The 27,075-nt window shown below is 35.4% G+C and overlaps 1 protein-coding gene across 1 annotated transcript in view; it reads left to right on the forward strand.

The window, feature by feature from the left end:
* LOC115500153 (rab GTPase-activating protein 1-like) overlaps window positions 1–27,075 on the forward strand; it is a 170,158-nt gene that overhangs the window by 64,830 nt on the left and 78,253 nt on the right. The window contains 3 exon segments of the mRNA XM_030294523.1: window positions 6,051–6,225; window positions 10,106–10,199; window positions 14,120–14,270. Coding sequence (XP_030150383.1) covers window positions 6,051–6,225; window positions 10,106–10,199; window positions 14,120–14,270 — 420 coding nt within the window.

The following is a 27,075-nucleotide window of genomic DNA, read 5'->3' on the forward strand; positions in this document are numbered from 1 at the left end:
ATCCAGGCGCCCCTAGAAATGTTTTTTTTTAATACATGCTTAAAAATTGATTCTTTCTCCTATCCCTAAAATTATCTGATGACTCAGTAACTCCTCTGTAGCCTGGAAGTCTTCCCAACTGTGCGGTTTATTATATTAAGGTGGCATCATATCAGAGAAGAAACTTAAATTTAGTGAGGAAAGAATGATTGTTTTCTTGGATTTTAATTTTTAGATATCATTTACTAAAAGAGGAAGAAACTAATCTGAAGACTAAATATTCCATCAGTATCATAAGGTGAAGTTAAGACCAGCTAAGCATTCTTAGAACTATAGAATTACAGAATTTTACTGCCAAAGAGACTGCAGGGATCTTAAAATCTTTTATGAAATTATTTTATAAATGAAGCTGATGTCTCCATTGGCCAACATCATATAGACAAGTTATTAGCATAACTGTACTGGAAACCTGGGCCTATTATTTCTGTTTGGAGTGTGTGTGTGTGTGTGTATGTGTATGTATTTATATAGGGATATGCACTGAACCACTATACCTCTCAAAATAAAAAATATGGAAATGCTCTCTATAGTAGAGATCTTCAATTGCTAAATCAGGAGACATGTGATATCATAGTATTCCATTATTCCTGGGAAGTGTCACTGGGATTAGGTGGTGACCAGTGGATTTTTCCTTTGTAAAAATAGTTTTCTTTTTGTATTTAGCAAATAAATTTGGGGTGGTTCTTGGCAACTTCCAACTACCCAGTTCTCTACAACTTTCTAACTAATGATTTTAGTATCCATTGATAATTCTTCCCTAAATCAGTTAAGCTCATTCACATAATTTCAATAGTAATTTAATATTACAGGGTTTTCTTCTTTTCTTTTACGTTTATATATGTTTCTAATATTGAGTATCTTCTTAATTACAGTAATAGTAATGTATTCTTTGCTTTATCCTACTTTATTGAAGAATTCAAAAAATAACAGTATTCCAGGAAATACCCTTAATACAGATTTTTATTTATTATTCCTAGCAAATTTATAACAAAATATTTTAATTTTACAAATCAAAAACTTGCAAAATGTTAAAAAAAAGGTACTATTTATTGAATGTGTTTTTGAAATATAGATTTTAGTTATAAAATTTCAGTGAGGACAAGCTTATATATTAATAAATTTACTGATGAGGTAATTAAGCATTCATTAATAAATGTGCACCATTTTTTTTTAATTTTTGTTTTAATGTTTATTTTTGAGATAGAGACAGAGCATGAACAGGGGGGGGCAGAGAGGGAGACATGGAATGTCAGCTCAGAGCCCGACATGGGGCTAGAACTCACGGACCATGAGATCATGACCTGAGCCGAAGTCAGATGGCCAACTGACTGAGCCACCCAGGCGCCCGTAAACTTGCACCATTTCTAAAATCTAGCTTGTGTTAAACTGCGATTTGTGTACAACTTGCATTGTGTACAAGTTTTTTACTATTGTAAATAAAACCTATATTTTAATATCCGTATATAAAAATCACTATGTAACCTCTTAAATGAAAAGGTTTTCAGAATATTTAGTATATTCTGAACTTTTCTATAGATGCATAAATTTTGGGAGAAATATCTATTAATGTAACTGTAATACCTATGTATTACATAAAAATAGATGTATATAATATGAAATTATTTGAGTCCACACAGTTTCAAATTCCCATTTGTTGATATTCATTTCAAAAAGAAATCAGTGCTCCAATTAATAATAAAACTATTGAGTGAAGTTTAAGATTTTATTGAACTATTTTTTCCCTTTGAACTATTCTAGTAAGATTATGAAATCAGTTTCTGAACACAGGTTCAGAAGTTAATTGGAATTTTTTTTCTCATTTATGTTACCACTTGACATATAGTTAGGTTCATTGGTTTCCATATTTTCAGTTTGGGGTTGTTGGGTATTTTTTTACCTTTTTGGTTTAATTTATTTTTTTTTGAATATTTAAATATAATGGTACAAAAGTCAAAATTATGTAAAAATGTACTCAGCAGTCATATTTACATTCATCTGTTTCTCCACCCAATCCCATAAGTAACCATTATTACTGGTTTCTGGGTTATCTTTCCAAAGTTTCTTTTTGTGAAAATAATGAAATACTCCTACATATTTTTAACTTCCTTTTTAAACAAAAACTAACATGTACTGTTCTACACCTTGCTTTTTTAATATATCCTGATGATCATTCCACAGTAGTTCACAGAGATCTTCCTCATTCTTAATGACTACATGGTACTGTGTTGTTCGGGTGAATCATGATCTTTGATTTTTAACATTTATTCATTTTTGGGGGGGGGGAGGGGCAGAGAGAGAGGGAGATACAGAATCCAAAGAGGCTCAAGGCTTCAAGCTGTCAGTACAGAGCCTGATGCAGGGCTCGAACCTACGAACTGTGAGACCATGACCTGAGCCAAAGTCAGACACTCAACTGACTGAGCCACCCAGACGCTCCATGATCTCTGATTTTTAAATTGTCCTCTATTGATGGATTTTTTAAAATCATTTGCTATTCCAAATAATGTTGCAGTATAGAACCTTGTATCATATGTTGTTTTGATTTTATGAAACTGCATCTTAGAGGAAATTTTTATTAGTATACTCATTAGCACATGACATAATTTTGCGTATGTAATTTTGTCATATTTGCCAAATTCTCCTCTCTCACAGTTGTAATCAGAGATGAGCAGGATATGAGAATACCTGTTTCTCCATATGTTTGTCATGAGTATATTGTCAAACTTAAGGATCTGATGGTAGTTTTAATTTATCCTTTGATGAATGAAAACCAGCATTTTTCATATGTTTAGGATTGATTTTACTTTCCTGTTCTCTGAACTGTCTCTTCATATTTTTTGCTTTTTGGTTTTGGCCTTTTTTCTCTTAGTTGTTAGAAGCTCTTTCTGTAGTTGAGAGATTAACCCTTTGAGATATAAGTTGCAAACATTTGTTCTGGTTTGTCACTTGACTTAAGTTATGATGAATCTTTTCAGCTTTTTGACTGTATAGTTTCTTTTCCTGTATTTGAATTCATCGAATTTTTCCTTTAAAGCTTCTGGCTTTTAAGTTATAATTAGAAATGCTTTCCATACACCCAATAATAAAGAAATTTACGCATTTTCTTCTATTACTTATATGGTTTCATTTTTCTACTTTTAGAGCTCTGATTCATTAGTATTTTATTCTGTTATATGATGTAAAGTATAAATCTGATTTAATGTTTTTCCAAATGACCATACACTTTTTTAATGTTATGTTTACTGTGTTTTATTATGTTCTCTTCATTATGGTTTTTATGTTCTATGGGGTTTTTAGGTTACTCATGCACCAATATCACCCTTTAAATTATGTAGACTTTATATGTTTTAATATCTGATAGGGCTGCCCTCCCTCCCCAGTTCTTTTGTGGATTTTGTTTATTTTTCATGTAAACTTTAGATTCAAATTCTGTAGCTCTAGAAAAAAAGGATAGGTATTTTTACTGAAGAGAATTGACATCTTTATGATGTTTAGTCATCTTACCTGAGAACATGTGATAGTGTTCCATTTATTCAAGTCTGTGTTTTTCTTACAAGAGTGCTTTTTTAAACTTTTTTTTTTTTTTCAACGTTTATTTATTTTTGGGACAGAGAGAGACAGAGCATGAACGGGCGAGGGGCAGAGAGAGAGGGAGACACAGAATCGGAAACAGGCTCCAGGCTCTGAGCCATCAGCCCAGAGCCCGACGCGGGGCTCGAACTCACGGACCGCGAGATCGTGACCTGGCTGAAGTCGGACGCTTAACCGACTGCGCCACCCAGGCGCCCCACAAGAGTGCTTTTTTAAAAGCTTTTTATTACAGAAAATTCAAACATACACAGAAATAAAAATAATAGTGTAATAAACCCCCACATATTATTTCCCAGCTTCAATAATGAGTATCATTTTAATAGCTGGAATTCTTGACTTATAAGCAAGGTTCAGTTCATGACTATGTTTATCTGACTTCAAAGGGCAGTGTTGGTCTGGTCAGTGTTATTCACAGAAGAGTTTCTAGGTGAACTGCAATGGTTATCACATTTATATAGTCTCTGAGAAATTTTTTTTAAAGGTAAAGAGCTATTGATCTTTGAACTTTTTTATGTAGTATTTAAGTAATGTTTCAGATAGTAATTTGTAACAAATCAAAAAAAATCCTATTCCCTATCAAAGTATAATACTTAAAAATAATTAGAAATTTAGACTGAACATGTGTCATAGATTTTAGTTCGGTTCATTAAGTAACGAGAGAACCAGTAAGATGGTAAAACTGGCTTTATGTATTTGAGGAACTTGAGTTTATATAGTGCTTCTTTAAAAAAAAAAGTATTACAACAAGATTGCTAGGTTAGAAACAAAACTGGTTAATGTCTTATAGATTAACTTTGGGTTATCTTTTCTACTGGGCAGAAATCATTTGCCCATCTACCAGATACAAATTTGTAGGCTAATATATAACTTCCCAGAGTCTGGGTTTTTAATTAATAGTAACTAGCTAAGTCAAAATTGTTTATTCATCTAGAAAATTAAATAATCCTTAGGTAGACCTGTTAAAACAAAGTTGTCAAACTACAGTCCATGGGTCAAGTCTGGCCTGGCCTTTGTTTTCATAAAGTTTCTTTGGAATGCAGCCATGGTCACCTTACTCAGTATTTGTGGGTGCTTTTGTACCATAACGGTAGAGTTGAATAGTTGCCACAGACTAGTGGTCCCCAGAGACTAAAATATTTATTCTTCGGCCCTTTACAGAAAATTTTACTGACTTCTATGTTAAGCAGGCATTTCCGTACCTTATGAACCTTTTAATCCCCTTTCTGTATTTTTACTTTATGCTTGTACATCTTTCTCATTGGTGTAGCCACCTTGTGAGTTATCTTTGTATCTTTCCCTACAGTTCTGCCTTTTCTTCCTGCTTTGTATTTCACTTTTTCCCTCCTCCTTCTCCTTAAAACTGTCTGTAATGTGGACTATTAATATGTTTAAATTTGGTACTGGCAAAGTTTTATATTCTCTGTCCTTAATTTTTAATTTAGGTGAGTTCAAACTGCTATACGTTTGCCTCAAAATACAAACTAATTTGAGATATAAGATTTTTGTGAATTAATCTCTTTTTTTTGTTGCCCACCTTTACCCTCCCCCCCAGTTGTAGCTTTCACTGGAAGAAAAGTTCCTACAGTGCTTTAATTAATAAGCTAAAGGAGTGGGAAGAAACATGGAAATAAGAGGACTCTCTTAGTCCTAAAGTTTGTTTTAGAATTAAAAAAAAATTTTTGTTTTAATGTTTGTTTATTTTAGAGAGAGAGAGCGAGCAAATGAGTGCAAGCGGGGGAGGAGCAGAGAGAGATGGAGACCCAGAAAACGAAGCAAGCTCAAGGCTCTGAGGTGTCAGCACAGAGCCCGATGGGGAGCTCAAACTCACAAGCTGTGAGATCATGACCTGAGCCGAAGTTGGAAGCTTAACCAACTGAGCTACCCAGGCACCCCTAGAATTTTTTTTTGTTTGTTGATTTTGAAAGAGAGAATCCTACCAAGCAGTCTCCACACTGTCAGCACAGAGCCCAACACGGGGCTCAGACTCAGGACCATGAGATCATGACCTGAGCTGAAATCACAAATTGGATGCTTAACTTATTGAGCCACCCAGGCGCCCCTAAAATATTTTTAAACATTTTTTTGATGGATAGTTTCATATAGGAAACTTTAAAGGACACCTTAAAGTAACAAGGAAGCTATAGATGGTTAACGCTTACTAGATATTGGCAATTGCATATATGATGATACAGTATGAAGACAATAAAATTGCAGAGCAAGAGTCCCGCCCAGTAAATAACCTATTTTCCTATGGGTTTTTAAATCCAAACATGTATTTTTCTGTTTAGAAAAGGTTACATTTAGTGTAGACATTCAAAGTGATACCTTTTTATTCTCACATCCTATATGAAATCAGAAGTGTAGTGCTCAATTAAAAAATAATTTTACCACTTAGTAAATAATATTTTTTCATCTTCAAGATAAAGCAGAAGGAAAGAAAGAACAATACTGATACTTTATATGAAGTTGTGTGCTTGGAAAGTGAATCAGAAAGAGAGAGGAGGAAAACTACAGCCAGTCCCTCAATTCGCCTGCCACAGTCTGGATCTCAGAGTTCCATGATACCTTCTCCTCCAGAAGATGATGAAGAGGAAGGTAAATTGTAGGGAGACCTTAATTTCTATTTTGGGGTGGCAAACCATGCAAACCATTATCATTTTGTCAGGGAATTGATAATGTGACGTAGCATTTGGAATTCTTTCAATGCGTATGAGAGTGTACTATATGCAAAGGAGTATGGGAAATTCAAAAATGGTGAATATAGGACATTCTTTAAGATAATTGTATCAGTTTGGAAAAAATGAGATTTATGGTCAGTGCTTTTTTAAAGAGTCTGCCTATGCTATCTTAGTGTATTAGCACATTTTTAGAGCACATGTGACATAGATTCTACCTGAATACGTGTTCCTATCTCTGCTGATTTATTTTAGAGGGACAGTTTCATTTGCCAAAATGTGGCTTCCACACATGATCCTTTCACAAAATACATGTATTTAAATATACAAATTTATGTTTATACATTATTGGATTTCACACTGGTAATCAACCAGTTCTTTTTTTTTTTTTTCTCCCACCCTCACCCCCCATGGTTATATCCATTAAGTAATCTGTCAGTCTGTTAGTCTCTGTTAAAAGCTACTATGTAGAAGTGAGAAGTGGAAAGAAGGAGCACAGGAAAAGTAAAAGTTTGGGAGGCATTTTCTAACTGATAATTTTGTACCAGGACATTATTTTTAAGAGGAAAAGACTGGTTATGATAGAAAGTCATATGAAGCATGTGTCTGTGTGAGGTTCATATGGAGTGTTCTGGAAATTCATACAGGAGAATCCATTTTTCATTGTGGGGAGATGTAAGGCATCGTGAAGAGTAGTTTTGGAGCTGGGACTCTTAAGGTGCAAGGAGAATAAATGGGCTGGTTTGGGCACTTCTGGCTCAGAAATTGCATTAACAAAGGCCTAGAGGTGGCTGGCGAGAATGATTGATACATACCTATGATTATATGTACTTTTTTCAAGTTAGAGCAAGCCCTGACTTTCCAATTCCCATTGTTCCCTATAACTTTCACTTTTCCTGTGAGTAATCAACAGGCATTTGTTAATATTAATGACCACCTGGTACTAGGTGCTTAATATGTGGTACTTTGTTTCTAAAGTAACATAATACTTTGTTTATGTAATTCTCTCAAAAATTCTGAAAACTAAGATTTACTATTATCCTTATTTTGCACGTAAGGAAATGGAATCTCAGAAATATGAATTTGCCCAAGGTCACACAGCTAGAAATTGGCAAAGAGGGTCTTAATCTGGTTCTGAGAGTTAGCTGTCTGAGCTCTATTCTGTAATCATCTCTGTGCATTTAGTTCCCATAAAGCATTTTGAAGTGCAAAGAAAGCACACGTATTGTTTTGGGAGAAGTTAGAGACACAATTTAAAGTCTGCCTTGAGAGCCAGTTAAATCATGTGTTAAAGCTGGGAAGGGTGGAATTGTTCTCACTGTTTGAGACTTCTCTATAACTAGCAGTCTTGAGACTTGTAGTTTACCTTCTAAGTCAACACTGCTTAAGGTGGAAGAGCAAGTAATAGTTTTGAGAACTCTTCTACCCTTAAACTCAGCAATAAAAGTAAAACCCACCATAAACTGAGAAAGACACTCTATTTTTATGAAACCAGAGAATGGTCAAATGCTGAATCTGAATGCTGTGCATTTTAAAGAGTATTTACCGGTTACAGAGAAATTTGGGCCCAACTGAAGGATAATATCGTGTCTAACATCTAGTTGTAATCTATAGCAGGCATACATTTTTCAGTATAACTGAGGAGTTCAGAGGACCTCCAGTGACGGTTGCTAACTAGGAGACATGAGGGCCAATGGCGGACCATGAGAGAGGGAACACTAGAACACAAGCTCTGGGAAGGAAGAACATGTATCTTTTTTTTTGCCCACGCTGTTTCCCTAGTGTGTAACACCATTCCTGGTATGTAATAGATGCTCAGTAAATATTCGTGGAATGGGTACCCCTACTGCGATCCATTCCTATAGTGAAAAACTAACGACAGGACCATGTTGCTGAAGAAAGCTGTGCAGACATGCCATCTTTTAATCCTCTAACATAATATATGGACCAAGGAGACCCATCCTGTTGTCATGTGTTTGCTCCCTGGAAAGAAATGTCCATGGTCCTGTAGAGAGGCTCCTTATTCCATAGGACATTGGTGCTCCCAGGACTGGAAGCCAGCAGATATAAAGGAGAGGTGTTCAGAAGCAACATTCTGCATCTGAGGTTGCCTGCTCCCTTTCTACCCATACCCCTGCCTTAGGTACATGGAGTTGTAACCACATATTTCAGACTGCCGTCCACATATGTTGAAAGCATCCAAACCAGAAAAAGACAACTTGATAAGGCAGATATTCCTGATCTCTTTAAAGGAATTGTCATCTCTTGTACATCTTAGTACATTTTTTATAGCTACTATTCCCCAGAGAGTTGTATTATATTGATATTTGAATGAGTGGAGAATTACGTGAGACCTTAGAAAGTAGGGTGAATTCTGACAAAATAATGAAGTTGGGGAAGTTTATCTTCGTGCCCTTGAGCATTTATCTTTTCCTTATTGATCCTCCCATTTGTCCCAAAGAGGTCTCACTTACACTCAGTCTGCGTCTTTGCTATCTTACCATCAAAACTGATGATAATGTCTAAGGCATTACAATGTACAGATGTTATAAGTATCATGGATTTCTGAGCTGTCACTAGTTGAGATGCAAATTCCTGATGTAATCATTACAGGTATAAAGATCATTACAGGTATCATTACAGGTATAAACTTTGTTTAGGCAGGTTAGGCCAAAAATCTTAGAAATAGCATTGGTGAGGACACATGTAAGCAAGTACCATTGTACTCAACAGTGGAAATGTAAATTGTAGAGCCATTCTGGAAGGCAATTTGTCAGTAAGTTACAGAATCCTTAAAATTATGCATTTTAGCCCAGGATCCACTTCTGGGCACATACCCAATGAAAGCAAGAGATATATTCATCCTGACACTATTTGTAGCAAAAAATGGAAAACTACCTAAGCGTCCAACAAAAGAAGATTGGTTAAGTAAATGTCTTAGTCCATGTTTCCCACCCACCCCCACCCCCTTCATGATAACTTCTAAAAATTCTTTCACAGGCCTTCTTTATCAGTGTCCCTTTTTTTCACTGTCTTCCTATCTTATAGTCTTTAAATTCTTATTTGAATTTACTTTTCTTAATTACTAGAGTTCAGTTTGAAATGATTCATTTTGATCCTTTTTGATATTTTTGTGCTTTCTGTTATAAATTAATGTATGTCAGTGTAGAAAATTTAGTCATAAGAACATAGGGGGAAGAGGGAAATAAACCATAACTCCGTTACTCAGAGACAGTAATTGTTAATGTCTTAGCATAATTTATTCCAGACTATTTTGATCATAACAAAGACTTATCAGCTCTTGATATTTTTACTTTATGTGGCATTTTGCCAGATTATTAATGTAAACACATGTCAGTGTGTAATCACATTGTAAACATCATGTATCATAATTTATTTAGCCACTCTCTGCTCTACTCCCGTTGGACACTTAGGTGGTTTGTAAATTTTTTTTAACTGTTGTAAATAAGACTGGTACATATTTTTATAGATAAAGCTGTTTGCTTTGGAAGAGGAAAAAGAAGATACCATAATTTGAGTTTTACCATTTTATAATTAAATGGCTCTTTTCCTCAGTTGACATAATGTGGACCTCTATGGAAAGCTAAAGAAATAAAGAGATCACAGCAACATTCTACCTAGGACCATTTTCATTTTCTTTGTATTTACATTTATATGCTAAAAGAAATTATGACTTCATCCTCCCAGTAAAATCTTTCAAATTTGACTGTTATGTTTCCATTCATTCTTCTGGCTAGCATAGCCACTTTTGTTATCCTTTTCTGTGTGTTTTATTAAAGATAATGATGAACCCCTCTTGAGTGGATTTGGTGATGTATCCAAAGAATGTGCAGGAAAAATTCTTGAAACATGGGGAGAACTGCTATCAAAATGGTAAGTTAGAATAGTTCTCCTTTTCATCTGTAATTCTCATTTTCTGGGTAGGATATCCTCCCTTAACTACAGTATTCAATTTTGGAACTATTCAATTCTGGAACGTATCATAGAAACCAAAATATGAGGTTTGTATTCTAGAATCTCTGTTTTTAGCCGTTTTAAGGGTAAGTAGTGAATATCTGCAATCAACTTTCAGAATATCAGAAACCTAATAAATTCTCATTGCTGCAGAAAACATTATTCCAGACACGGAATATATGAAAGGAATAAATCAAGAAAGATGGCCTTTTTATTGATGCACTTAGGAACCACTGACAAAGATAATACACAACAATTAAGACAGTACACCTTTATCAGGGAAGTTTGGAGGATGCTTACACAATGCATAGAGCCACAGTAGAGGCCTCAGGTGGGATTTTTCCTTATCTGTGTTATGTACAGCAGAGTGTTTTGAATGTGCTGTATACATTGACTGCTCTAACAATTACTTTTCCTACGAACACTTGGAAGATTCAGGAATTTCTTGTCAAGAGAAATTCTGTGCTCAAGAGATAGCTTGACAACATTGTTAAGCACTATCCTGTAGACTGTCTAAAAAGGACACACTAATTTCAGGTATTTATTAATGAGACCAGAGACACTCTGGTAAGTCAGGTTGGTGAGACATTTATGTAGTTCCTTTTTCCTCTCTGTAGGATGCCAGTATATGCTGGGAAAAAAAGCTTCAAGAGTGATGTGAGCACTTCTCTAATTTCTGACTTTCTGGTTGTTAGAATTGTCATGTGAGTTCCCCGTGGACCTGTTACTTTGGGGTCTGATTTTCTCAGAAAATTTAACTGTTGAAGCCTTTCACTCTGTTCTTAGAAAACCATGTTTCGGCATTTAAAAAATCTTCCGTGTCCTTAAGGAATGGGACTACAAATGGGCATCATCTGCTTCTAGCTCTCTCACATCTCTCACAGTGCGAGAGCTTTACACTTCTGGTGAAACGTGCTCCACATTGGGAAATGTCAAATGTGTACAGGAGGAGAATGCAAACCAAAGCATGGTTTGTCTTTACACAAGTGCTTTTAATAAATGAACTCTGCAAAAGCCCCCCTGGGATATAGTTCTCATTTATATTTGATATTCCTTTAGCAGTCAGGAGACAGACCTGCTGATGCTCTCGTCACAATTATATTTTCAGTTCAGTGAATTTGGAGTGTTTGGACTGCTGCTGGCAGGCATTTCATCTGAAGAAAAAGGTTTCTGCTCTAAAATAGAAATGTAATTGAATCTTGACATGGTTACATAACACTGTATTTAAAATCATTTAGATACAGCATTTAGACTCTAGGTTTTATTGGACGAACTCAGCAGCGTTTTATACAGTTGTTTGGAATTTGTTTTGTTAACAAGTTTTGTTTCTTCAGTTTTTGAATTTTTTAAATTACGTCCTTGTCCCATTTCCTCAAATATATTAACTGAGTTTACATTTTTGTTTAGGGCGTTTAAAACTGTTTTGCTGGTTTGGGTCATATCTTCAGAAATGATAATGCAGTCTTTTTCTTTAATTCATTTCATCACTTTTTTCCATCATAGGAGACATGGCGATATTGTGGAGTTTTAGAGCCTAGTAGACCTGGCTTCAAATCCAACCTCTTTTACTTCCAAGCTGTATGGTCTTGGGCAAGTCACTTAACTCTTCTGAGTCTCTTTCTTCATTTACAAAATACACAAGTCTTTCAAATTGCCATTCAGGATTATTGTAAATTAAAAATAATGGATGTTGTACTAGTAACAATGGTAGTAAGAATTAATAAATTTACCATATGCCAGGCATTGTGCTAAGTTCCGTGTTTTATTTCAGTTACAACAACCTTATGAACTAGTGTCCATTTATGCAGATGAGGAAACTGGCTCAGAGATTTAGTCAGCAATTTTAGTTAGTAAATGGCAGGCCTAGAATTTTTAACACAGGCAAGTCTGATCCTAAAGCCGGTTTATTTAATTCCACATTAGATTTTAGTGGCAGTATTAGCAGCAGTACATTTGAGCTCTAACTCTCCAAGCTCATTTAAACGTGACTCTTAGTGCAGAAGATAACTAATGTTGGTATAAAATAGTATGTTGAGATAAAGTTAATATGATCAATGACAAAATTATTCTGAAAATAATTTACCAATATAAATTAAGCTAGGGTTAGCAAATAAACCTAGGGTTAGGCTTATTGTTTCTGTAAAGGGCCAGGTCATATATATTTAGGCCATAGATACATATAGGTCATAAATATTAGGCTTTGTGGTGCAGTAATTTCTCTCACAACCACTCAACTCTGCTGTTATAGGGCAAAAGCAGTCATAGATGATACATAAACAAAAAAGGCTGTCTCCACAAAAGTTGATTTATAGAAACAGGCAGTGGGCCACATTTGGTGCACAGACCATAGTGCATCAATCTTTAAATTAAGTAACAACTGCTTTTGTTCTTTCTGCCCCCAACCCTTCAACTTTTATATAATTTTTTTTCGCAAGCAAAGACAAAACTATGTTGAATGGTCTATAGCTACTACATTAGGGTACTAGCATCACAGAATTAACCATTTTTAAACATACTGTGCCTTATTCTGTAGAATTCTAGGAACGTTTTGAGAAAAATCTGAGTCCTTTTTGTATTTTGAGAGTGGTCATTTTGTGTCAGTAACTTACTGTTTAAATTTGATAGTCACAGGAGCCATTTCACATCAGAGTCCTGCTTTACTGACTCAGTATTGGTAGCTCTCAAATCACAAAGCAGCTATGATATCAGCGCATTCATAGGTCTTAGAGTTTGAGGACTACCTAAGTCATTTAATCAACTTCCCTGAACTTCTTTCTCCACCTGTAAAACTGGAGATACTAGCCACCTACCTCACATGGTGGTTGTGAGAATCGAATAAGATTTCATGCAAACCGCTTTGTAAATTGGTACCAACATTTCAAGATAAGTTTTATTTTCCCCACTTTGTAAATGAGATAAATGAACCTCAAAGACTTTAATAATTTATTTTGATGTTACAATAGTACAGTCAAAACTTCCTTATCCATCATAATCATTCAAAAATATTACTTGAAGCAAGGTATCACAAAAGCCGCTGAAAGTTTTATTTTTATATTTAAATATTTATTTTAACTTAGAATACTATTTTAACTTAGAACATATAAATATTTAATTCACTTGTGAATTTTGATGCAGGGCCAAGCCCTTATCTTTGGGTATATGTCCAGTGATTAGAATTTTGCTGTGTTTTTGTTATATAAGCCACAACCATAAAGCTATGGTTCCCAGTTTTGATTTTTTTAAATTCTTTTTTAATGTTTATTAATTTTTGACAGAGAGAGAGACAGAGCATGAGCGGGGGAGGGGCAGAGAGAGAGAGGGAGACACAGAATCTGAAGGAGGCTCCAGACTCTGAGCTGTGAACACAGAGCCTGATGCGGGGCTCAAACTCATAGACTGCGAGATCATGACCTGAGCCGAAGTTGGACGCTCAACCGACTGAGCCACCCAGGCGCCCCTTGGTTTTTATTAAAAAAAATTTTTTAAGTACAGCAGTAATTTAAAGATACTTACAAAACAGTCTAGCTGCACAATTCTTTCCTCCACCCAATCTTTTACAGTTATCTTGGCCACATCTAATTCAATACTTTTTTTCTTTATTAGTATGTTACCTTTATTAAGTCTTTAAAAACCTTTTAGTTTAGTTTTCATAAAAATAATACTCTTTAGGGGCTCCTGGCTGGTTCAGATGGTGGAATGCACAACTCTTGATCTTGGGGTTGTGAGTTTGAGCCCCACGTTGGGTGTAGAGAGTACTTAAAAACAAGATCTTAAAAAAGAAAAAAAAACACTCTTTAGATAATCTTTAATGTGCTTACAGATTATGGCTTTCTTTTTAGGCATCTCAATTTGAGTGTGAGACCAAAGCAGTTATCGTCCTTAGTAAGAAGTGGTGTTCCTGAAGCTCTGCGAGGAGAAGTCTGGCAACTGCTAGCAGGTTGTCACAACAATGACCACCTGGTAGAAAAATACCGAATTCTCATTACAAAGGTAAGGGGCTGATAATTCAGCCTCAGCATTTAATCCTTTTAGAAATTTGTTATGAAAAGATTATTGTGGCTATTTGATTTCAATTTTATACAACAGCCTAAAAGTTGTTTCTAGTGTTGGCACAAAAAGAAAAGGAAAAAGGTTTTTCTTCCTTGACTGACTTCACCTTGAGGCAGAGGATGGCCTCTGTTCATTGTGTATCTAAATCCTTTTTGACCATAATTGCATGTTCAGTCAGATCATTTGTGCCATGCAATATGAAACACTGTCTTTTGTTTATTTTAATTGTTTTCACACTTCACAGAAATGTGCTTTTTCTAGGTAAGGCCTAGTTCTAGTTTCTACAATAGGAAGAACATGATTTTTATTCTCTTATACTGGAGTCCCTTTTAGCTCATTCCTCTAAAATGAAGAATTCTCATTTTTTATAGTATTCCCTCTCAAGTTCATGCATTCCTTAAGGTTTTGCAAGCAAAACAACAAAAACTATTCTTGAACAGCATACAAGAATTTAATTTTCTTCAATATTAAGTGATGCTTCATGCCTTTGTGCCCATCTCATTGGTTTTAATTTTTGTTTTTATTTTCTCACACTCTTGAAGTATTTCTCTTTGGAAAGCAGTTTCTCCATTCCCAAACCTGGGTTATGAATGAATTGCTCAGAACCCTGAATAATACCTAAGAATTTTTTAGTATGACAAAAGGTGGGACTTCTTTTAAAAATATATTAAAACCTTCAGTGAATAATATCTCCATAAAACTCTTACTGTAAAAAAACCTTATGGGGAAGAACAACATTTGAACATGAAATTGGACCTCTTACCAGAAAATGACTTTTATTTGATGACAATATTCGTGTTCTTCTCATTTTATTTCTAGACAGATGTTTTTTCTTTCAAGAACTAATATTCTGATTTTTTTCCATTGTTGCTGTAACTATTCAGACAGCATTAATTGAGTGCCTGTCAAAACCACAGTGCAGGAGCTAGGAGGTGAAACCTATTGATTGCCGAGTAATACTCCATTGTATATATATATACCACATCTTCTTTATCTATTCATCAGTCGAAGGACATTTGGGCTCTTTCCATACTTTGGCTATTTTTGATAGTGCTCCTGTAAACACTGGGGTGCATGTGCTCCTTCAGAACAGCGTACCTGTATCCCTTGGATAAATACCTAGTAGTGCAGTTGCTGGGTCGTAGGGTAGTTCTATTTTTAATTTTTTGAGGAACCTCCATACTGTTTTCCAGAGTGGCTGCACCAGCTTGCATTCCCACCAACAATGCAAAAGAGAGCCTCTTTCTCCACATCCTTGCCAACATCTGTTGTTGCATGAGTTGTTAATGTTAGCCATTCTGACAGGTGTGAGGTGGTATCTCATTGTGGCTTTATTTGTATTTTCCTGATGATGAGTGACGTTGAGCATTTTTTCATGTGTCGGTTGGCCATCTGAATGTCTTCTTTGGAGAAGTGTCCATTCATGTCTTTTGTCCGTTTCTTCACTGGATTGTTTTTTTGGGTGTTGAGTTTGATAAGTTCTTTACAGATTTCGGATAGTAACCCTTTATCTGATACATCGTTTGCAAATACCTTCTCCCATTCCATCAGTTGCCTTTTAGTTTTGCTGATTGTTTCCTTCGCTGTGCAGAAACTTTTTATTTTGATGAGGTCCCGATAGTTCATTTTTGCTTTTGTTTCCCTTGCCTCCGGAGACTTGTTGAGTAAGAAGTTGCTGCAGCCAAGGTCAAAGAGGTTTTTGCCTGCTTTCTCCTCAAGCATTTTGATGGTTTCCTGTCTTACATTGAGGTCTTTCATCCATTTTCAGGTTTTTTTTGTGTATGATGTAAGAAAGTGGTCCAGGTTCATTTTTCTGCATGTCCAGTTTTCCCAGCACCACTTGCTGAAGAGACTGTCTTTTTTCCATTGGATATTCTTTCCTGCTTTGTCAAAGATTAGTTGGCCATATGTTTATGGGTCTATTTCTGGGTTTCCTATTCTGTTCCATTGATCTGAGTGTCTGTTTCTGTGCCATAGTTTTGATTATTCTTAAACTTCATTTAAATGCAATCATACAATAATGCAACTCATACCCGTTTGAGTGGGACTTCTTTTGTTCATCTAATTTGGGAGTGTATCAGGAGCCCGTCTTTCTCTTTTTGTTTTCATTTTTTTAATTGCAGAGAGTATTCCATTGTAGAAATAAAGCTCACTTGAAAAAAATCTATTCTGCTATTATAGGTATTTGGTTTTGCTTTGTTCTTTTCCAGTTTTAGCCATTGTGAACAAACCTGCTATGAACATTCTTGCATTTAGCAAATGTTATGGTGTGAATGCTTGTCTCCCTCAAAATTCATGTGGTGAAATTTAATTTCCAAAGTGATGGTATCAGAAGGTAGAGCCTTTGAGGGGCACCTGGGTGGCTCAGTATACTGAGTGTCCGACTCTTGGTTTTGACGTCAGGTTCCACACTAAGCATGGAGACTGCTTGAGATTCTCTCTCTCTCCTTCTGCCCGTCTCTCCCACTCACCTGCATGTGCGCACGCTCTCTCTCTCTCTCTCTCTCTCTCTCTCTCTCTCTCTCTCTCTTTAAAAAAATGCGGGGCACCTGGGTGGCTCAGTCAGTTAAGCATCTGACTTCAGCTCAGGTCATGATCTTGCGGTTTGTGAGTTCAAGCATCTCATGTTGGGCTCTGTGCTGACACCTCAGAGCCTGGAGCCTGCTTCTGATTCTGTGTCTCCCTCTCTGCCCCTCCCCTACTCGTGCTCTGTCTCTCTCTCTCAAAAATAAATTAACATTAAAGAAAACTTTTTTTAAATAAAAAATACACTAAAAAATTTTTTTAAGATGGAGGTAAAGCTTTTGAGAGGTGATTAGGTCATGAGGACAGAGCTCTCATGATAGCAAATAGTGCCCTTATGAAAGAAGCTCTAGAAAGATCCCTTACCACCTTCCATCATTTGAGGGCACAGCAAGAAGTCACCAGTCTGCAGTGAAGGAGAGGGCCTTCCTCAGATCCTGACCATGTTGGCACCCTGATCTTGGATTTCTAGCCTCCAAAACTGTAAGCAATAAGTTTCTGCTGTTTTTAAGCCATCCTGTCTGTGGTATTTTGTTATAGCGGTCCAAATGGACTAAAAAAGCAAAGTTTATATGTGTTAATATATGTATATAGACAATAATATTTACATGTATATATGTGTGTGTATATATATATTTATATATTACTAATTCTAGGAGTTTTTAATTTATTCTGGACATGGGTTCTTTGCCAGGTATATGCTTCATGTTCTTAAATTTCGCATGTAATATTACTTTGGAGGTGTTTTGTTTTGTTTTGCTTCTTCATAGAGTAAATTTATGGCAGGAAACAGTGACTAGATTTATAGAATGAAGCCCCCCAAAACATTACCTTGCAAATAGAATTGATGAACATCTTTGTCGTCACCTTGCTTTAATTATCAAGCTTGTCTTATAAGGGGATATATGTAGGGTTTTTCCCATGTGACTTTTGTAATCCAGGGACAGGTTACCTTTCAGCAATAGAAAATACATAGGTATGTGTGTATTTTGAAGGTGTTTCTTATTTCTAAAAATTTTTTTAATGTTTATTTATTTATTTTGAGAAAGAGAAAGAGAGCGCGCGTGTGCAAGCAGGAGAAGGGCAGAGAGAAAGGGAGACAGAATCCCAAGCAGGCTCCATACTGTCAGCACAGAGCCCGACACGGGGCTCTAACCCATGAACCATGAGATCATGACCTGAGCTGAAACCAAGAGTTGGACGCCTAAACGCCTGAGCCACCCAGGCGCCCCAAGGTGTTTCTTATTTCTAAAAGCAGTGGAGTTTGAGGGCACTCTTCTCCCTTTTTTTTTTTTTAAAGTTCTTTATTTTTTAGGTTTTAAGTTTTTTTAAAGTGAGAACTTCAGATTTTTTTTTTTCATCTCAAGAAGGGAAAAATAGTAGTAGTAGCTGCCCTTTTTGAGCACATATGTCACATGCTGAATTAAACACTTTATAACCGTTATGTCATAAATCCAAAGAAAATCCCTGTGAAGTGGTAATTACTATTTCCATTTTAGAAATGAAGAAACAGAGGTTCAGTGAAGCTTAGTAATTTGCTTATAATCATTCACATAGTAAATGATAGAGGCAGAATTTGAACTCAGAGATGACTCTAAAGCTGGTTCTTTTCCATTCTCCCTACTTGTCTATCCTTGAACTTAAAATTTTTTTATACAGCCATGTATGTACTTACACAGAATTTCCTGTAGACACATGAACACATTTGTTTTTATGTGTAGTTTTTTATTCAGTTACTCTTCTATTGGTAGGCATTTACTTTGCTTCCAGATTTTAGCCTCTAAATGATGTTTTACTAAACATACTTAAACACGTTCTAAATCTCTTCTTTTTATGGAAGAGTCTCAGGAGTGTGATTGCTGGATCAAAGGGTGACATGTTTTTTTAAGTGATTATTTAATTTTTATATTTAATTTACTTACGTCCAGCTTGATTTTCGAAAAGGCTGTTGCAGTTTATAGTTCACCAGCGGTGTAGCAAAGTACCTGTTAACCCATATCCCAAACAGTATTAGTTATCAGTAACTATTTAATTTTCTGCTGTCAGTGGATGTAAGTGATACCAGCATATCTTTAGTTTGCAGATCTCTGACTACTGGTAAATGCAAGCAATTTAGTCTTCTGTGAATTACCTCTTCGTCTTTTTTAAACATATATTCTCAAAACCAGAGATGGAAGAAGATCACTTAGATAAGATAAAAATTATCAGGGTGCAAGTGTGGCTCAGTTGATTAAGCATCTGACTCTTGATTTCTGCTGAAGTCATGGTCAGCTCATGGGATCAAGCACAGAACCTGCTTGGGATTCTCTTTCTCTCCCTCTCTCTCTCTCTCTGTCCTTCCCCAGCTTGTGCTCACTCTCTCTCAAAATAAATAAATAAACTTAAAAAAAAAATCATTTACCCAAAAAAAGAACTCTGTACTCTATTATGTTTATTAATCCTTTATCTTCTTTATAAATATCTCTCTAAAACTTTAATTCTTTATTGACTTTACTGATGGTTTCATGCCTTACAAAACATTTTCAATTTTTATGTAGAAAAGTGTGTCTTGGTTAAGGTCTCTCCCACCTCTGAGTCTGTAAATGCAATTTCTGAGATTTTCTTGCAAGATTTTTATTGTATATGTTATATATTTATATCTTTAATCCATCTGGAATTTATTTTTGTACATGGCATATGATAGCGGCCCAGTTTTACTTTCTCCCAGATGGATAACCAATTGTGCTACTCCCATTTTCCTGCTGGATAGAACTGCCATCTTTGTTAGATCTTAAATTCTCATATATACTGGGATTGAGTTCTAGATTTTTCTGCTTATTGATCAGTTTGTGTGTCCCTATACCATTACTGCTTTGGTTTAAGAGGCTTTGAGTTATCTTTTTTCAAATCTTTCTTCACTGTTTCTTATTCCGTATTTTTTTCTTATCTGTTCTTTCATATATTTAATCTTCCATATAACTCTTAAAATCATTTTCTCCAGTCTTACCACCAGTGCCTCCCTGTAAGGTTATATAAGGATTCTAATTTGAATTTTATTTATTTTACATATTAATTTAGGCTATAAGTTACATTGTTATAGTGTCTTTATATCTAAGAGATGGTATGTCTTACCACTTGTTTAGGTCTTATTTTATGTCTGTTAAAGGCTTTAGAGTTGCCTTCATATATATGTCTTGTGCCTTTTTTGTTAAATTTATTCCTAAGAATTATCCTAGAGCATTCTTGCTGTTGCAAATGGAGTATTTTTTTTTCCTTCTGATTTCTATTTCAAGGACCTAATTGCTACAATAGAGAATAGACATTGTTTTTTTTTAATTCTCTATCCATCTGCCTCTTGATATTTTTATTAGTTCCCCTAATTGGATTCTAGCATCTTTTGAGATTTTCAGGTATGCAGTAATATCAGCAGCAAAAACAGTTGCTTTTTTTCACTGTTCATGCAGACTGTTTGGTTTTCTTTGTATGTTAGAAACATCAAGACAGTGTTAAATGATGATGATGATAACTAGCATCCTTATCTAGTTCCTGATTTTACTTAAGGTGGCTTTAGTTTTTTTTTTATTTTTTGGAAAGCATACTGTTCATTTCTTTGGTAAGTCTTAATTTTTATTTTTTTCACTTAAATTTTTTTTGTTTATTTTTAAGAGAGAGTGCAAGCAGGGGAGGAGTAGAGAGAGGGGGAGACACAGAATTTGAAGCAGGCTCCAGGCTCTGAGTTATTAGCATAGAGCCCAATACAGGGCTCAAACTCACACGAACCATGAGATCATGACCTGAGCTAAAGTTGGACGTTTAACCAACTGAGCCACCCAGGTGCCCCTATTTTTTATTTTAAAAAGTTTTTAATGTTTATTTTTTGAGAGAAAGTGAGGAGGGGAGGGGCAGAGAGAGGAGGAGACAAAGAATCTGAAGTAGGCTCCATGCTGTCAGCACAAAGCCCAACACCGGGCTCAAACCCATGAACTGTGAAACGATGAACTGAGCCCAAGTTGGATGCTCAACTGACTGAGCTACCCAGGCGCTCCTGTAGGTTTTATTGTATTTAAGTGATTTTCTTCCATCTCTGGCTTTGAGATTTTATTAGGAATGTCTACTAAATTTTATTAAGAAGTGTTTTTTTTTTCTTTTTTAGCATTTAATGTGATTTTTACAGATTTGTAGTGGAATAGATATATAATCTATCAACTATCCTTGGCTTCATGGAATAAATTTCTGCAGACCAAATACTCTTAGATTCTTTGTTTTCTATTTGTTCTGGCCTTTGACCAAAGGCTCCTCAATCTTGATCTCTAGATAGAACTTGTCAGACACATTGGGGAGGAACCTTAATAGGTAATCCATAGGGACTCCCATGGCGCTTTTTTGTAAATTCTCAAGTTGTAAGACTGAGCTGTTTGGGTCTGGTGAATCAAACTGCAGTTGACAATGGAGGGAAAAGGAGACACTTTCTGGTCTCCAACTTCCAGAATCCACTTCTGGCCCTTCTTTCTTTTGATTATTTTTAACCTTTTATGCTATTGACTCTCTATTTATTTATTTATTTATTTAGTTTGCTTAGTAGCAGAAATTTATGTCAAAATTGCTTCCTTATGTTTCTCATTCCTTTTATAACCACTCAGCCTTGTGTTTTCTGAAACCTGTTTGCTTTATTTTCTCTAGTGGTTTTATTGATAAACTTTTGTTATAAGAATCTTTTGCTATGAATTTCAAGTTTGTATCCAAAATCTAAATTAATAAAAAGTCCATGTAACCATTCTTTACATTTTTAATTGTTTGTCCAAGGGAGGTCCTAGAGGCACAGCCACATTTTACCAGTCTGGAAATTTAATTTAAATGTCTAATTAAAATTCCATTATTATGCAGATTGTTTTGGTTTTAATTGAAAATATCTTTGGTAGACTTGGCAGTAGTGAAAGATTCAATAATATATAGCCTTAGAACCTAGAATGAAAAGGAAGTCAATTTAGCAAAAAGAACACTGGCCTTGGAGTTAGGAAGCCTGAGTACTATTCCAGCTCTGCCACTAGCTTATATGAACTCAAATGAGTTCTTGACTTGTGACCATTCACTTCCTCTTCTCTTAAATAAGTTTGCTAAAGTAAATGGTTGATTTTCCTTTTAGCTTGAACATGCTGGAAAATTAGATATATAGCATGTTTGAATCCTGCCTCCCAAAATAGCCCATGATTCTGTTTCACAGCCGAGTACTCCTGCTGTCTGCTTCTATAGGAAAATAGGTTTTGAGTAGACTTTTAAAACTATATTGTGTGCTCCCACATAGCAGTTGCTGTAGTAGGTCTGCTATAGACTGAATGTATCCCCCTAAATTTCATGTGTTGAACTCATAACCCCTACAATGTAATGGTATTTGGAGGTGGGCCTTTGGGAGATAACTAGGTCAAAAGAGAGCAGCTCTCATGAATGAGATTAGTATCTTTATCAAAATGACCCCAGTTACCTCCCTTGCCCCTTCTGCCTTATAAGGACATAGTGAAGATGACCGTGGATCCTGATGGGATGCCAAATCTGCCAACACCTTGATTTTGAACTTCCTAGTCTCCAGAACTGTGCTAAATTTCTGTTGTTTATAAGTTATTCAGTCTGGTATTTTTGCTATAGCAACCTGAATGGACTAAGATACATGTTCTTCAAATTGGTATTTATGAAAATAATTTCAGGTCTCTATATCCTATCTCTGTAATATCATGTCTTCTGTAGTGAGTTTCTGTAAGTCATATCTGCCCAGGGAGTTCTAAAGGTTTCCTGAATTATAAGACTGGAAACATAATAGGCTTGATCATATTAAAATACCTGATTTTTGATAATTTTTGATCTACATATAGGCAATTTCATATGCATCGACCTAATAAATAGGTGAATTAAACTGTTACCACACTAGGGCTTTACTTGAAAGATCTTCATTCAGAATTGCCTGTTGTCTTATTAGGCATTTGTTGTTTAGTCAGCCATAAATACCTTTGAAAGCCTGCTTGATGTCAGCCTTGTGCTAGGCTTCATGGATATGCCAAGAATAAAATATACCTGCTCCCTGTTTGGGAAAGACTATGGTTTAATGAGGGAAACAAACAATTAACTAACCAATTACAGTAAAGTTGTATGAGAGTTACAGAAGAGAAAATACATATTGTTGTGTGGCACATGACAAGGACTTCTCATCTAAGGATTTGAAAAGGTCTCTTGTTCAGAAATTACCAAAGAAGGGGATTGTTGGGCTGGGATAGGGTGCTTCGTGGCATGTGTGATGTTAAAAATCAATGGGAAAGCATGTGCCCAGGGGTGTGAGAGAGCTTGGCAATTTCATAGAGTGTGAAAGGAAATAAGGCCAGAAAACATAGGTAGGGGCCAGATCTTCGAAAGCTTAAATAAGTCATATTTGAGATTTCTGGCAGTAGAAAGTCATTGAAGCATTTTAAGCAGACAAATCATATTCACATTTAGAAGGCAGTATGCAAAGTGGATTGGAGTATATGTCTGAAGCCAAATTGTCTTGATTCAAATCCCAGTTATACTATATTTAAGCCATTGACATTGGGCAGTTTAACATTAGACTTGTGTTTCCTTATCTGTAAAATGAGAGGATAATTGTACCTTATTTGTAGAGTTGTTAGAATGAACTTAGACAAAACATTAGGTACAATTTATAACCCATAGTAAGTATAAATTATTGCTTAGTTACTGCTGTTATTTGTGTTACTATTATAGAATGGTCATTCCAGTTACTTGAATTAGAATGGAGTAAGACTAATTGAAGCAAAACCTGTTAGTGAGTTAGGCAAGAGATGATCGTGACTTGGATCAGAGCAGTGGCAGAAGGGATAAAGAAAGATATTATTTGAGAAGTTTCAGAGATAATAGAATCTTTGGAACTTAGTGATTGAATATAAGAGATGAGAGGAGTAAAAGAAGAGTCAAAGGCCCTCAAATTTGTTTTGGAATGACATTGGTACATACATACCCACATTAGCTGCACTAAAATAATATGTTAATTAAATAAATCCACATTTAAACCTCATTTTTACCTAATAATAAGTAATGCCCAGAAGTGAATCTTACAGATTAGGGGAACTGAGATTGATCCTTTCTCATCTGTAATCATTAAGCCACTGAATAGGTTGAGAGAAGTATAAATATAATTTGGACAGTTTTTGTTTCATCTTTCTGTCTTATTTCTTTTTTAGTTCTCTTTGTTGTTTTAATTATTTAGTATTAGGTTGATCCATACAGAAGTTACCAGTTTTATAGATCAGAAAATCTTTAACCAGAAATGAAATGGTTAAATGTTGGCCATCTTTACATGGTTCATCCAGTTATATTCTCATTCTGTAGGATTTTTTTTTTTTTTTTTTTTTTTTTGAGACCGAGAGAGACAAGCCAGGGAGAGGGGCAAAAAGAGAGAGAGAGGATCTTAAGCAGGCTCCACACTCAACACAAAGCCTTATGCAGGGCTCAATCCCATGACCCTGGGATCATGACCTGAGCCAAAATCAAGAGTCAGATGCTCAACCAACTGAGCCACCCAGGTGCCCCTAATCGGGGCTCCAAGGGTCCATTTTGAGTTGAATTGACCATTAAAGACTGGAAGAAAATTGATATGATGGCATAAGGACAGGTGGAACTGAACCCCATGAAGTAGGTGACTTAAACTTGGCATCATCCATTCAATGTGGCTCTGGGAGGACATCTTGTGGCCAGAGTTTTTGTTAACTTTACCAAAATGGACATGTTATATATTATTTTGGCTGTTTTTTGAAAACCTAATTATAAAACTAGTGCAGTTGGCCCTTGACCAATGTGTGAGTTAGAGGGCATGAGCCACCACACATTTGAAAAACCGTAACTTTGGACTTCCCCAAAACTTAACTACTAATAGCCTACTGTGGACTGGAGGCCTTACCAATAGCATAAACAGTTGATTAGCACATGTTTTATATGTGTATTAAATACTGCATTCTTATAATAAAGTAAGCTAGAGAAAAGGAAATGTTATGAAGTGAAAATACGTTTATAGTACTATACCGTATTTATTGAAAAAAATCCACTTATAAGTGGATCCATGCAGTTTAAACCCATGTTGTTCAAGGGTCAACTCTACAAAGAAATTAGGAAATCCAGAAAATACAGAAAAACGTAAAGAAAATTAAAAATCATTTTTAATCCCACCTACCATCCACTGAAAAGTAGAGTTGATTTCCAGTGTTTCCTTCCAATCATTCATATATATATATATATACACACACACACACACACACACACACACACACACACTATATATATACACACACACACACACACATACATACACACACACAAAGAAATGCTATTTTTTAAAAAAATTGTATCTATATCTATACACATATATACATACATAAGAGACTGCGTTATTTTAAAAAAGAAATGTATAACGGATGGAGCTAGTATTATGCTGAACGAAATAAGAGAACCATATGATTTCACTCGTATGTGGAATTTAAGAAACAAAATAAACAAGCAAACCAAGAAACAACTAAGTGATATAAACAACTAAGCTATAAACAACTAAGTGATGATTACCAGAGGGGAGGTAGGTGGGGCATGGGTTAAATAGGTGATAAACACCAGATGTTGTATGGAAATGTTGAATCACAGTATTGTACACCTGAAACTACTATTACACTGTAAATTAACTGGAATTTAAATTAAAACTTAAAAAGGAAATATATATATAGATTTTTTTTGAAGACATAGACTTATTGTCACCTTATGTCATTAACTTCGTGTCTTTTGAAGAAAGTGTTTTTCTTTGATCTGAAACAAACATTTAACTCTTGATTGATTTGATAAAGTGCGGCTCTCAGGCTTTTTTTTTTTTTTTTTTTTTTTGAGTTTCCTATATGAATATTTTGATTATAGCCCCAAGAGAAATTTTACTAAAACAGAAATGAAGTTGGAAGAACTATTATTATGCTAGTGATAGTAATGTAATAGCTTGTATTTTTTATTACATTTTTAATTCTTTAAAGTAATCAGCCAACACAGTGTCTTTTTTATCACCATAATTGTCTAGTTTTATACATGAGACACCTGAGATGAAGAGAGAATAAGTTACATGACAGAATTCACAAGTAGTTAGAAAAGTTTATACTACTGACTTTGAATGCTTTTTTTATTTATTGAAATATAACTCAGAAATCTTTCCTTTTTTCATTCAATATTAAGCACTCAAACAATGAGACTTCAAAAATAAAGTCTGTGGTAAATGTATAGAATAGTGAATAACCTGGTTTGTCTGGAAGGCAAGGTATTGGGGAGGGGGGTGGAATAGTGAGATCAGACTGGAAAGGCAATAGGGAGCCATTGACTCTTCTTAAATTTTGGATACCATAATAAAGCAAATGCTATTGGATATTTAGGCAGAAATGAATAGATCAGAAAAATGAACAAGACTAGAAGCCCAGACAATATTTAATGATGGCCTAAAGTATTAAAAACTGAATTAAGAGCCACCATAGAAATAGATTCCCGGGAATCTGGTGAGGGGGAGAGAGTGGTCAAAATGATTCCTAGGTTTCATAACTGAGTGCCTGGGAAAAAAGAATGTTGGAAAAAAAAAAAAGAGGGTGATTTGTTGAGGAAAATGATTTTAATTTTGGACATGCTGCGGTTGAAGTCTACAGGATGTCCAGGTGGAAGATGTATATATAGAGTAGCAGGCAAATTAGAAATGGAAAAGAATGCTCAGGAGTGAAGTCAGGACTGGAAACATATAGGCAGAGAAATCATTAGTGTAGAGGGAATAATTGATGCCATATCACCATTCTATCTTTTCAGATACTTTCACTGCCTTGCATATGTATAGTCTTAATGCATTTGAGGAACGTGTGACGACAAAGTATCCAAGTGACTGTTGTGGGCCTCAGACCTGGGCATTCACAATAAGAGAAGCCCTTTAGGTATCAGAGGACCCCATCGTCAAGCAGTACAACATGGTTGGCGGAAAAGCACAGACTACTTAGGAAGGATATTTTAATTGAGAAGAAAAAGAGTAAAGTTATATACTCTCTATATGCTAAGTATTGATAAGCCCTTTTTTTTTTAAATTTTTTTTTTCAACGTTTATTTATTTTTTTGGGGACAGAGAGAGACAGAGCATGAACGGGGGAGGGGCAGAGAGAGAGGGAGACACAGAATCGGAAACAGGCTCCAGGCTCTGAGCCATCAGCCC

This window comes from Lynx canadensis, chromosome D4, assembly GCF_007474595.2.
Source record: "Lynx canadensis isolate LIC74 chromosome D4, mLynCan4.pri.v2, whole genome shotgun sequence".
Taxonomy (NCBI): Eukaryota; Metazoa; Chordata; class Mammalia; order Carnivora; family Felidae; genus Lynx; species Lynx canadensis.